The sequence below is a fragment of the Coffea arabica genome, chromosome 4e (genome assembly GCF_036785885.1).
Source record: "Coffea arabica cultivar ET-39 chromosome 4e, Coffea Arabica ET-39 HiFi, whole genome shotgun sequence".
Classification (NCBI taxonomy): Eukaryota; Viridiplantae; Streptophyta; class Magnoliopsida; order Gentianales; family Rubiaceae; genus Coffea; species Coffea arabica.
Genome location: NC_092317.1, coordinates 13307985 through 13321358, shown reverse-complemented (window position 1 = coordinate 13321358; position 13374 = coordinate 13307985). Strand labels below are relative to the sequence as shown.

The following is a 13374-nucleotide window of genomic DNA, read 5'->3' as shown; positions in this document are numbered from 1 at the left end:
GTGGTTTGGCCCACAAATCGGTTGGCCGAAACCCAACAGATTAAGACTTGCAATGACATAATATAAAGAGAATTATTAACATGCATGACACATGTACAAATAGATTTAGATTTAAGAATGTGTATGGAAGTATGATAAACTTATAAATAGCCTTCAATAGTTCTTTATCATTGTGAATTCACACTTTTCTTATAAGAAATAAGCCACGGTTCAATTTTTATCGTTGCATCAATATGAGGATCTGATTTTGCCTTTTCATGAGATACTAACATGTTTAGAGTTCTTGATGATTGTAATCATGATTAATAATTACAACACGATATATATGTTAATCATTTTGAAAAGAGGAAGAAAGGTGATTCAAAGATATCTATGTCAACTTGGTGTAATACTGGCAAGTGTGATGATAAACAAAGAATTAATTATTTTTTTAATTCAGCTCATTTCAACTTTTCATTGTTCAATAAGTTTCTATAGCATCTGCTTGCCCTTTACTAGGGATATAACCGAGTTTAACCAAACCTAATATCCTAGTGTTCAAACTTGTTTTTTAATTTTAACAAGTTTGAAATTTTGTTCAATCATAACTTATTTAATTGTCAAATCGAGTTTTTGTCAAATTTAAATAATCTCAAATATAAAATACTGTTCAATCTTAAGTTGATTAGTTAGCGAACCAAACTCGAACGAACTCTTATTAAACCGAACTCAATTCAAATATCAAATAATTTGATTCATCTTTTAACCCTATCCTTTACACCATCCAACTAAAAAAAAAAATCATAAAGGCCATATAGGTCCAAACAATTGACTAAAAATTCCTCGAGTATGTTTCTTGTGCCGTGTATGGACTGAGCAACTAAGCTATGGTAATTCTCATTTCCCTCCGGGGAAACGACTCAAGTAGCAACCAACCACGGTAATCTCTATCCTCCAAAAACAGCTATTCAATTATTCTCTAGCAGTTTTCCTTGCGCTTACATCTGTTTATGAAATATATAAATATATACATTTTCCTATTTTATTGGGCACTGATGTATGTTGTTGATTGATGGAAATCAGTTCAAGGATTCCAGTGCATGAAATAGGTGTAATGAATAAAGCTGAAGATCAAGCGAATCGTACCATCTCCATTTTTTTCCACTAGTTTATACTTGGTATCTGCAACGACAAAGGAAATTTGAACCCTTGATTTCTAATTTCTAAGATATGTATATATCTTACTTACAACAAAAGCAATATCAAAAAAAATTTACATACTGCAGCATGTCACCCGTACCCAATAGTTAAACCAATATTAATACATAAATATATCAGCGTGCTTTGATCATAAAAAAATAATAAAAATCTGCAATATAAGAATGATTATTTCGTTCGATTACAAAATTATATTAATGGCAGCAATTACATGCATCAAATACAGCAAATAGAATTTTCTAGGCTGAAAAATCAAGATAAAGAAATATGGGATCTACTCAAGGATTGAGAAACACGAAAGGAAGTGTTATTTACCATAAAAAAAGAATCAGTTCATACTAAAGACATAAGCGACAAACAGGGCGAGCTTCAACCGGGAACAGGATAAAGATTCTTGCTTTGCATATACCTCTCATCCAACAGAACTGGAAATGCCCTGGTTTTTGATAAAATTGTGATATGATTCCTGACTGAATGTCCATTTCACAGGCGGGATATGATTGTGCTTTAGATACCGAGGAACCTCAAGACGTGGACGATTAAAAATTTGCATACACTGTACATTGCTTTATCCAAGTAATTTTTGGCAAAAGAATGACACCGATAATGATGATACGCACAGGATCGGTAGACCTAAATTTGTGACTCAAATTTCAATTCATAAGCCCCAGTTTTGCGGGTTGGCCAATGATTAATTATTTTAGTCCCATATAAATATATGTTTATATAGACTTGTAAAAACTCGCGCACATAGATACACAGGCAGCTAGAAATGCATTTTACAATGTACACGGAACATGTTTTAGAACATGAAGTCACCAGAAAATCCATCTCTACCATTGCAACAGTATCCTTTTCCTCCGTTCCCTAAAATAGTAACATATATAATACGGTTAAAAAAAAAAGAACTCTTATCATTGTCTTGGTGAATGATGACAATAATATCATCAAATACGTATATATTAATCACTTGAATGGAAATAGAGAAAGTGACACACAATGATAGATTGAAAAACCAGGAGTTCCTTGTTCTGTATCAAACTCAAATGCAATCAAAGTTCTAAATTTTCCAAAAGATAAAAGCAGAAATAATGAATAATTTTGGAAGTATTGATTCCCAATTTCTCACGAAGGGCATAGAGGACATTTAGGTCCACAACATCGCCTATAAATTCTGGGAGTTTGTTCAATTCTTTCCTACATTCATACTCAGCAACCGAGCTTCGCCTATCGCAACCAAGAGCAATAATCTGTTCTCCTTACTCTTTGCGTAAAAATATGGCTACAGTGGTAGCCAACTTTCCAATGCCTGTGACAGCCAAGTGCCAAAAAAAGGAATTGGCAAACAACTACAGTAAGTTTCAGTCTCTGCCTTTGCATTCATGCATTTATATCTATTTTCCTAATATTCAGCATTTATATTTTCTTCATACTGAAATGTTCGTTTCTTAATGGATATCAGTCAAGCAATTCCAGTCTGCCGAAGTCGATGCTATACTGAAGCAAGCTGGAGAGGTGAACTAAATGATACTCCCAGATCTAATTTACCTTGACTGTTTTGTCTATTGTTTTGACTAGATTCTAGGATATTGCTGAATTACATTAAAATTCCTTCAACCTTGTTACGAGGTTCTATAATTGTAACTCCTAAACTTTCAATCTCTGCATGTCAGACATTTTTTTTTTTTTTTTATGGGAGAGAAAGATTTGCTTCTTAATTTTGTTTGATTGAGTTTCTGCCAAGTGTTCCGATTATTAGGATCTAAAATTATTCTGAAGCTTTTTGTATTACACCTTGCAGAGCAAATTAATTGTGCCTGGTGGCTGGATTCCAGTGAACCCTCTAGACCCTCACATTCAAGAGCTCGGAAGATTTGCAGTGAATGAGCACAACAGGCAGACCAGAGACAAGCTGGTGTTTGTGGCAGTGGTTGCCGGCTTAAAGAAACCCGTTGAATTAGCCACTCTCTACTGGCTCATTATTGAAGCTAAGGATCGCAACGGCAATCAAAATATCTACAAAGCACTGGTTCAAGAAACTGATTTGGAGATGAAGAAACTCTTATACTTCGAGGAAGTGGCGCCGCCCGTGAACTGAGAACAAGGACTGAGGATTATGTAAAGTATCTACCGTGTGCTAAAATAAATATGGATGTTTCAGATGTAATGCTGAGATGTTGAAAAAGGTGCATGTCTGCCACCACAATGCACTTTGTACACTTTGTATATATTAAATAAATAAAACATTGCACCCTGTTTGAGTACTTTGTATACTTTGCTTCGCCATTGATTCTCTCTTCGGGGGGAAGGTGGGAATCCCACCATTTCGTAGAAATGGTTTTACTGAACTTCTTGTTATCCAATCACCATTTGTTTCTAGTTTAGTCTATAGCTTATACACTTGTAGACTCGGATACTTGAACGTTGGGAATTTCACGTTATCATGGAACATGGGCGGAGCCTTGTTGAGTTGACGATGGGCAATTACCCCTAGTCAACTGTGACAAATTCCTATACTTGGCTTGAAAGGCTTTAGAATTTTTAATCTTATCTTGCATTTGCACCCACTACAACAAAAAAAGGCATTAGCGACAACAATTTTAGCAAGAAATAGAAGGCTTGATGCTGTTAAAATTCAGCAAGGGCAAAGACAAGACCTCACCAAAGATTGGAGTCATCCTATACCCAGTGAGGACAAGGACTTTTCTCGCTTAAAATTCTCGCCAAAAAGAGTGCGGGAAAGCTTCCCTCCAAATACTTATTCTAGTGAGCCAAAGTTTTTATGTTATTGGCGAGAAATCAAGGGATTGCTGCTTATGTATCCTCTTTTGTGAGGATGTGTTCTTGCAAGCATGTTTGAGCAATGGAGAGGACGTGGCCTTTTCCTTGCCAAAACCAAATATTATCACCAAACGACGTCGGTAGGTCTTAATAGGATTTAAAGAAAAGAAAAAATCAGGAAAATAAGTAAAAGCCTTAACTTCCTAAATTAGAACAGAAGCACAAAATCTTGTCATAATTAGAGATTTTCCTCATTCGGGCATTTATTCAAATAGCTAACTGGCGTCGAAGAAACTGGTGTATTTCTTTTCAACTTGTACATAAATTATGCCCAATTTTTTCACCAATCCAACCCATAACTGATTTCAATCCAATTTTGCTAGGTCAACAAGGCTCAAGCATAGAACATCAAAAAATATAAGGACACTTATGCACAGGGAACAGAGTAAAAATAAAACACTATAGGACTGCCTGAGCTCTACCTCCGGCAATGAACCTTGCTCCGACTATTGGTGTTTTGATTTTCGTGAAAAGAAAATAAAAGCTCTCCGTCCATGTCTACCGTCTATGGGTGGGAGAGCCCGTAAAAGTGGTATGCGCCCAGTGTATCTGATGAACAGCGAGCTTAGAATTGCAGAGTGGTGTTTCCTTATTTGTCTACATAACGCTCCCAAGTTCCTATTATTCTTCTATGACACCCTAAATATTGCAAGTCAATCCCCAATAAATATTAACAGTTCCACTCTAACACCCTAAAAATCAAAATCAATCCTATCTAGTTCTTTCATATTATGAAGGGTACCTAACACCAAAACAAAATGTCTGTAATTTCACATATTTTTCATTGATATTCTTAATTTACTGCATGCTCAAATTAATTTCATACTTTTCAACTAATTCTTGATCACAAACATCTTTATAAATTACTAGTCTAAGTAAAACTTGAAGTTGCAAGCAACATAATGATTATATTTTGTAAAATTTTATATGTAATAAAGTGACAATTATTTGAGTAGATATGTATAGCTATATTCATTCTTTGTTTCATGGTATTCTACAAACGCTAATAACCACATTAATAGTTTAACTCAATAATATTGACAATCTTAACTTGTGTGTTTTACTAAGTAAAATGATTCCAACAATCTTCTTGTGCTAACATCCTAAAAATATGATGTGAGCCTCAATAAGTTAACTTTGTTCCATTCAGACACCCTAAAAATATGATTTAAGCTCCAATACGTTTGTCTTATCCCATTTAGACACCCTCAAAGTATGATTTGAGCCCCAATAAGTTAACGTTACACTCTTGAGACACCTTAAAAATATGATTTAAGCCCTAATTAATTTATTTCATTCCACTTAGACACCCTAAATGTATAATTTGTCCCATTAATTTTTCTTTTTCTTTTTACAACATAAATTTGAGTTTAAATAAGATATCTCTTGAAATTTCAACTCACTAAATTGATTCCGTAGTATTGTAGTGTACATAAGTATGTGGCCTTGATATTGATCTCTCTTGTGTTATTGATTTAGTTTGTGTACTTCAATAGTTTCTCATATCCTATTATTACAAGTTTCATTCTTATTCTTAATAGAATATCATGAAACATGTAATTATGAAGAATGATTATCATGCTAATAAAAAGAATAGAATGAGTATTGTAACACATTAATATGAAAAATGATTTCCTTTAAAGTTATATCCACTAAGTATTTTTTTTTTTTTTGGTTAAAAACAAGCAACACATGAACATTCAAAATCTACTAATCTATACAAAGTAAAACTTCTCTAAAGATTACAATATGGTAACATTTTCGTGAGGATTAGAAACACATTAGCATATGATTGCATGTAAACAACCTTTCAAATTCAACATATGTGGCATTCATCTAAACATGACAGCGTATATATTGTCAATTATGTATGGTAAAAAAAGTGCACTTTATAGCAATGTGCACATTGAAAAAGGGTTAATTAATTAGAAGTGTAATTTTAAAGAAATAAGAGAAGACGTTGAAAATTAAAATAGTAGAGGTTATTGAATTTGGAAGTTATTGAAATTTAATAATTATCAATAATTTGTAAACAAGAAAGGATTATCCAAAGAAAAGGCAGAGCCATCAAAGTTTCCGTCTGAGCAAGCATTTAAGAGACATAATAGAGAATGTCAATAACCAAATAATTTGGAGCAAGATGATAAATACATTTTCAAGAGATAGAAGTTCAGAGCAAGCATTTCCATTCCAATAGAATCTCAAGTCAAAAGGGAATTAGCTCCCTTCAGCAATCATAAAAGTACATCTGGAAGTAGCAGACACATGGGATGAGAAAAAGTAAATTGCAAGTTTGCATTTAAAACAACCGTTTATATCCAACTCCACAAAAGGGGCTAATTGATTAGAATATTGATAGTTGACAAAAAAGTTCGATCAAATATGGCTCCTTGGCTGCCTGGTATCAATTTATGCCCGTCGCTCTTATATGGCGCAACGGTCAGCAAACTTTTTTTTTCTTAAAAGTCCTTCTGGCTGTCGCGCGATGTAGGAGTGACGGTCAGAAATGTTTTTTTTTAAAAAAAAATCTTCTGACCGTCGCTCCATGTAGGATCGACGGCAAGAATTTTTTTTTTTAAAAAAATCTTCATGGCCATCGCACCATGTAGACCGACGGTCAGATAATTTAGAATTTTTTTTATAAAAAATCCTTCAGCCAGGTGATTTAGAAATCTTTGTACAATTGAATTGGGAATTCAGCAAAAAATTTTCTGTAAAAATTATTTAAAATCAAAATTTTGAAAAACAATGCATACAGTTTGACAAAATTTTAAAAACAAATATTGGGCTAGCAAGAATTTTAGCATTTTAAAGGAGACTAGGTTTAAAAAATTTGATCCATTTGTTAAAGGATTTAGGGGTTTCTTAAAGAATTAATGTTTACCATTTTATCAAGTTTAAGTTATATAACATGCGTAACTGTTATGATTTGTTAAATTTAGAAAATAATTCAATAATATGATTTAAGTTGAAGTGATTGCGTAATGGATGAAAGTATTGTTTAACATTATTATGATTTGTTAATTTTAACTTTATTATGTATAATGCACACAGAATGTTAAAGGAACCGTAATTGTGTCAAAAAATGAAAAATTATAATATGAATTACAATTTATATATTTGAATTTTCATATAAAATGTAATCATATAAAAAAGATTAATAACATATTTGTAGAAATGAAGAATTATTTGCGTGTCATTATTTGATATACGATAATTAGTTTAAATAATTTAATCAATTAAAATAGCTGTAAAACAACTAGTACTTATTTGTTTTGTAGGTATTATCCTATAGGGACCCTTCTATCCAATTATAGGGTATAATAAAATAGCTTGTACTTCTTTATTTTGAAAATGTTTAACGTTATTCAAATTAAAAGTGATTGGATTAAACAGAAAAAGTAGACAACTAAATTAAATTAAATGTCATGTGAAATGCATTAAATGGATGAGATATAAAACATCGTCAAAGACAAAATAATATAAAAAATTTTTATCTGGCTTCATATTATATCAAAGGCTGCATATATTCTAATATCAAAATAATATCAAAGGCTGCATATATTCTAATTATCTGGCTGGACGCCTAAGGAAATTTTTGTTTTTTTAAAATGAGCAGGAGGATTTAAAATAAAAAAAAACATTTCTGACCGTCGCGCCATGTAGGAGCGACGGTCAGAAGATTTAAAAAAAAAACATTTCTAACCGTCGCGCCATATAGGAGCGACGGTCAAAAAATTTCTGACATCTCTGATCGTTGCGCCAGAAGGACTTTTAAACAAAAAAAAATTTGCTGACCGTCACGCCATATAGGAGCGACCGGCATAGATTGATACCAAGCAGCCAATGGACCATAATTGACCGAACTTTTTGTCAAGTAAGAATATTCTAATCAATAAGCCCCACAAAAGGATGAAAAGGATGAAAAGCAATAATCTTTCTTGCTTTTACCAAAAAACCAAATCAAGACTGAAGCGTTCACCCCTTAAAAAAAACTCAGATTTCAGATTTTATAAAAAGCCAAAATGGACCAGCTCACTTATTATTCTTAGCTATAAGAAATAGCACTTCCAAAGAGACCTGACGAATTTGACCAAATTTTGCTAGAACCCAAATCAAGATTCACAGCACTCTAGCCAAAAATCACAAACAAAGAATCAATTCATGAAAATCCAACAAATCTATAAGAATAGAATAAAAGGGATTCAAAACTTGTTGATGCTTAAATCAGAGATTAACAAGATTGAAACTAAAAATAAATCTGACAAAACAGAAAAGGTGCAACTAGCCATAGCCACAAAAATATGTACCATGCATTGCAAAATCGGACACAAAATATTGAAATTACCTCAAACTATGACTTCAATCCCTAACTTCTTGTTTTCCCAAGCTTCAAGCTCTAAACTCCAGCTTTCACCCACATTTTCAAGCCCTAATTTCTTATTTCTTGCCACCAAGCCAGTGCAACAGCCGAATCAGGGATGTTGGTGGCGCAAGCTCGATAAAGTTGGCCAAATTGATGGCAATGGCAAACTTCAGTTCATGATGGATTTGGTAGTGCGAGCTTGATACAGAGGAGTTCATTTTTGAGGAAGCGAGGAGGAGAAAGAGAAAGGGAAAAGGTGTCTGAAATTTTGAACAAGTGTTTTGGACATAGAGTGCGTATTAATGAAGCAAACGATGTTGTTTCCTCATAATTCCTTCATCCCGCCAAGCCTTTGAATTTTTTAGTTTGCTGCTCTTAGTTCTGTATGTATAAATAACACGTCTTCTTCCTATTTAGATGCAAGAAAATCATGCTTTCTTTGTCCGTACTCCTATCTCTCTCTTTTTTTTCTCATCTTTCTGTAATTAAGGTTTCCTATTATTTTGATTTTTTTTTTTTTACTCTCAAGTTGTATTAAAATAATAGAATATGACAATTTAGTGTGCTTGGACAAAATTTTTTTAGCATTTTCAACTAATATGGGACTTTTTCTAATTTATTATACAATAAAATAGTTTAAAAACTAAACATGTTGTTAGACATATTTTTATGATTTGAAAAAAATAAACATTCTTTTAATCAAAATCTTTTTGGTACTCATTTTATAGTGCTATCAATTATGTATGACTTGTCGTCTAACATAACCTGACAATCAAATTAGTTGATCGAACAATCAAAAATAGTTTGCAAATACATGTATGAAGCACTAAATCTATTTGGTATAAGTGCCAGCTCATAAATGATAAATGTGACTACTATAATTAATAACAACCTTTTGATCATGCAAATGTTAGGATTAGACTTAATTTTGTATTCAGTTTTATTGTTAAATTCTACCATTGACTACCCTATCTTTAGATTATCATAATTATTAATTTTTCACCATGTTGTCATTAGGATAAATAGGGAATGTATGAATTTTTTTTACATTTATAACAAATTATCACCTAAGTTTGGAAAAATTATAAAATATGTATACATAATTTATTAAGATATCTGTATTTTGCAAATAAAAAAGGGCTAAATTGCAACACCATAGGGTACCACGATAGAATTAATAAAATTCGTGTATTACATATGGGGATACATTGCAAAAGGTAGAGTGTGATAGTTGACTTAATGAAATTGGCAAATTACATATAGGCCTAAATTGGAAAAGTTAGGGTGTAATAGTAGAATTAAAGAAATTGTTATACTACATATGTGGCTAAATTGCAAAAGTTAAGATGACATAGTAGAATTAATGAAAGTGATCTAGGAGCAAGTGCTTTAGATAGTGACGACTAATTGTTGTCACTACCTCTAAATTGGTAGAGTGATAGTGACGATGTTGGAAATTATCACTATATGGACCATTTTAGTGACAATATTTTTCCAGATCGTCAAAAAGATAATTTTCCGCCATAACAACAGGTTGCGCACCACCCATATTGTGACAACTAATCCCATGTTGTCCTGATGATAAGTCTATGTGAGGTCATCTGTGATGACATCAAAAGTCATGACTGAATTGGATCTACTATGACAAGTTTTTTATTGTCACAAAATACCAAATTTCTTATAGTGTGCCCAAGAGAAAGTACTGCTTTGGTGAACTTTACAAATTCTGGACATCGACCAAACTTTGATTTCCCAAAATTTCCCTTATAGTTTGGCTTCTCAATACAGTATCTAGAGAAGCTTCTAAAATCATAAAAAAATATTAAGGTCTGTCTAATGGTGCCGGTTAATTGGAAACACATTAAAAGATATTTCAAGTGTTATATTTTTTAAGATGTATAAGATTAATTAGGATAAATAAACAAATATAAGGGAGGAAAGGTAAGATTAAATGGGAAAAGTATATAAATGTAAAGGAATGTAATAATTGTTAGTATGCGTATTCCCACTAAAAATGATCCATTTCATGTTTCAAATTAATGACAAGGAAGCTATCAAGTATCAAGAACGCTTGCCTTAATAAAAAATTGCCAACGAGATTCAAGAGAAGCCGTAAACATAAGAAACTATTGAGAATTAGCAGAGGATAGCAATCCTGCACTTTGGCATATGCCTCTTTATCTCCGCCAGCATTTGTTTCTAAATGGATGTCTATTTCACAAAAGCGCTCCACGCTTTCAAACTAAGCTAGCGAGGAACCTGAAAACGTGGACGGTATCGATAGAGAACTTCATCCAAGTAAACCAAGCCAGCATTTTGTTCCGTAAACGGTACTAATTCCAAGTCCCTTTCGCAAGGAAATGAACCAACTTGCCCCTCGGGGCTAGAGCGGGTGGTTGTAGCCCAGTTAGGTGAGAGCCTCCGCAAGCGTTCGAATTCTGGGTAAACATTGGTCGGATGATGCTGGGCAGCCTCTCTTTTGATCCGCAGTAGGATTAGTTGGGGTCGTCAGGTATTACCAGTCCCAGGGCCCCAGATACCCACTGTGAAGACAAAAAAAAAAAAAAAAAAGGAAATGAACCAACTTGGCATGTACCTCTTTTAAGTCAACAGATAGGGTATCTTAGGATAGGATTTTTCTATAATGGAGACAGTACGGATGTCTCCGGCAAGGGAAAAGCTGGCCAGATGAAGCATCCATTGGCACCTGTCCAGCCACGGAAATCAAGGCTGCATGGAAACCGAAAGGAGAATTGCTGAGCCGGTGTTGTTGCAGGCGCACATGTTCCAGTTGGACTTCCACGTCAAACCAGATGGCGAGAAATCTTTGATGTTCCAGTTGGACGTCCACATCATTGCAAGCGTGGAAAGATGATTAATTTAAGAACGTTTACCAACGTAAATTGCAAGTGGCCCCTAAAAAGGGTGGCCAGTGAAAGGGGTAATTTCAGAAACATCCCCCAATATTTTTAACAATTTCTCTGAACTCCCTCTCCCTTAAAAATTAAACAATTACACATACCTCCCTTGGGATTGAAAAAGACAATTTAACTCTTAAATATTTTAATAAAATTCTCTTATATGGTATACGTATATTTACAATGAGTTTCCAAATTATTTGTTAATTATTTTTCCTTCTTATTTGTTTTTGTTAATTTTTCATCAATAAAACTGTAGAACTGTCACTATTGTGTCTAATTTGTATTGTAACTGAATGTTGAATTAGAAAAAGTTTTTACAAGTTAATTTTATATGTAATTGAATATTTTTGTTTATTTTGTTTTGTATTTCTTTCTTTTTAATTGACAAAAATGAAAAAGAAATGGGCCAAAATCACTATTAAATAATGATAATTCCATGACTTGAAAAATTAATAAACTCTAAATGAGTTGTCAACATATTTTTTGTAGTTTATAATTCTAAATCCATAATAAAATACCAGAAAAAAGTTTCTAATTAATCATAATAATAAAATTATTATAGTTGTTTATAAAATAGCAAATATGTACATTTTCAAAATTTGGCACCTATTTCATATAATTATACTACATAATCTTATAATTGTATAGAAAAAAATTAAAACTCATTATACAACGGCATTTATGGGTATTCAAATAAATTTGGCCAAATCAATATTATTTTAATACATTGTTACTAAAAGTATTGAATTAATTGAGGTAAGCATAATTTTTGAAATCTCATGAGAATTCGATGAAATTGTCAGAAACCTCAGGACTCATGAGATTTCAAAAATTACGCTTTACCAGGAGAGGTTTCTGAAATCATCCCCAAATAAAAAGCATAGTATAGATACAAGTAATTTGTAGCAGGTTTAGTATGTTCATGAATAACAACAAAAAAGATTGCCAGCGCAATCTTTTTTTTGCATAATGATTAATAATGAATTGATCCAAGGTGTAAATAATTGTATAATAATCTTTTGTTAAAGTATTCATAGTTGTATGAAGAAATAATTGCATTTGAAGTATTTATGTACCATAGTAGTCTTTAAAAACTTATGTATACAAAAATAGTGTGGTGCAATCATATCTGCTAAATACTACAATTCATATAATAGATGAAATGTATTCTCTAGGATGGTAATTAAATTTATGATGTGTGTGATTATATTGATCGACATCGGTATTCATTTTAAGTAGGAATAAAATGAAACATAGCATAGTGCATTTGTGCATTAGTGATGTAGTGGTATGTAACAAAGTTAATAAGTTAAGCAATATAAAAAGTGTATTAATAAATGTACACGAAATTACTATGTACGATAATGCAAGTGTATTGAAAAAGGATAAATAAAATTAGAAAACAAGGATAAAAAGAATAACTCAAATGCATTAGGTGTGATAGAGGTTATTAGAAGAGACAAATTATAAATGAAATTAGTTGGAAGAGAGTTAGATGAAAAAATAAGTAAAACTCAAGTAGAACAAATTAGTTGTTATACAATCAAAGTTGATAATGTCTATATTGGCAGAGTATAAATAATGATTAATTCTTGAAATAATAATTATGGTATATATGTGTATTAATGTATGCGTGCATACATGTGTATATGTGTATCTATATCTATATGTATTCAGGAAGGGGTTTTTAGCAGAAACCCTCTCAATGACTTCTAAACTTCTCATTCTTTTTCCTAAATTTTTGTATTTATTTTAATACATAAAAAGTAATGAGTTATAACCAACCCTATCACTAGGTAAATTTAAAATTTAAAACTTTTCCACTATCTATTTCATAAACAGTTTGTTATTTATACTTCAAATCCTTTTTACTCCTTAATTAAAGACAAATCTCATTTGTAAGCTATTTTAATACAATTTTACATTTTTATAATTAAGAAATACTTTAATTTTACATTTTTAGTATCAAGAAAAGGAATAAGTAGGAAAAGGACAAAAAAATTAAATATGAATAAATATAGAAGAGGCATTTTTGTCCTAAAACATAAA

At 32.0% G+C, this 13374-nt stretch overlaps 1 protein-coding gene across 1 annotated transcript; it reads left to right on the top strand.

Moving 5' to 3' along the window:
• Positions 1-2351: 2351 nt before the first annotated feature.
• LOC113740803 (cysteine proteinase inhibitor 1-like) lies at positions 2352-3468 on the top strand. Its single transcript, XM_027268323.2, has 3 exons — positions 2352-2551; positions 2660-2712; positions 2999-3468. The coding sequence occupies exons 1-3, from the start codon at positions 2476-2478 to the stop codon at positions 3293-3295; spliced, it is 426 nt and encodes a 141-aa protein (XP_027124124.1). The 5' UTR covers positions 2352-2475; the 3' UTR covers positions 3296-3468.
• Positions 3469-13374: the final 9906 nt, after the last annotated feature.

What these genes read in the sequence shown, in the direction of transcription:
- LOC113740803 (XM_027268323.2), top strand. Translation starts at nt 2,476, where the DNA reads ATGGCTACAGTGGTAGCCAACTTTCCAATGCCTGTGACAGCCAAGTGC. An exon ending in GGAATTGGCAAACAACTACA is followed by an intron (nt 2,552 to 2,659) that starts GTAAGTTTCAGT and finishes AATGGATATCAG; the next exon opens with TCAAGCAATTCCAGTCTGCC. An exon ending in TACTGAAGCAAGCTGGAGAG is followed by an intron (nt 2,713 to 2,998) that starts GTGAACTAAATG and finishes TACACCTTGCAG; the next exon opens with AGCAAATTAATTGTGCCTGG.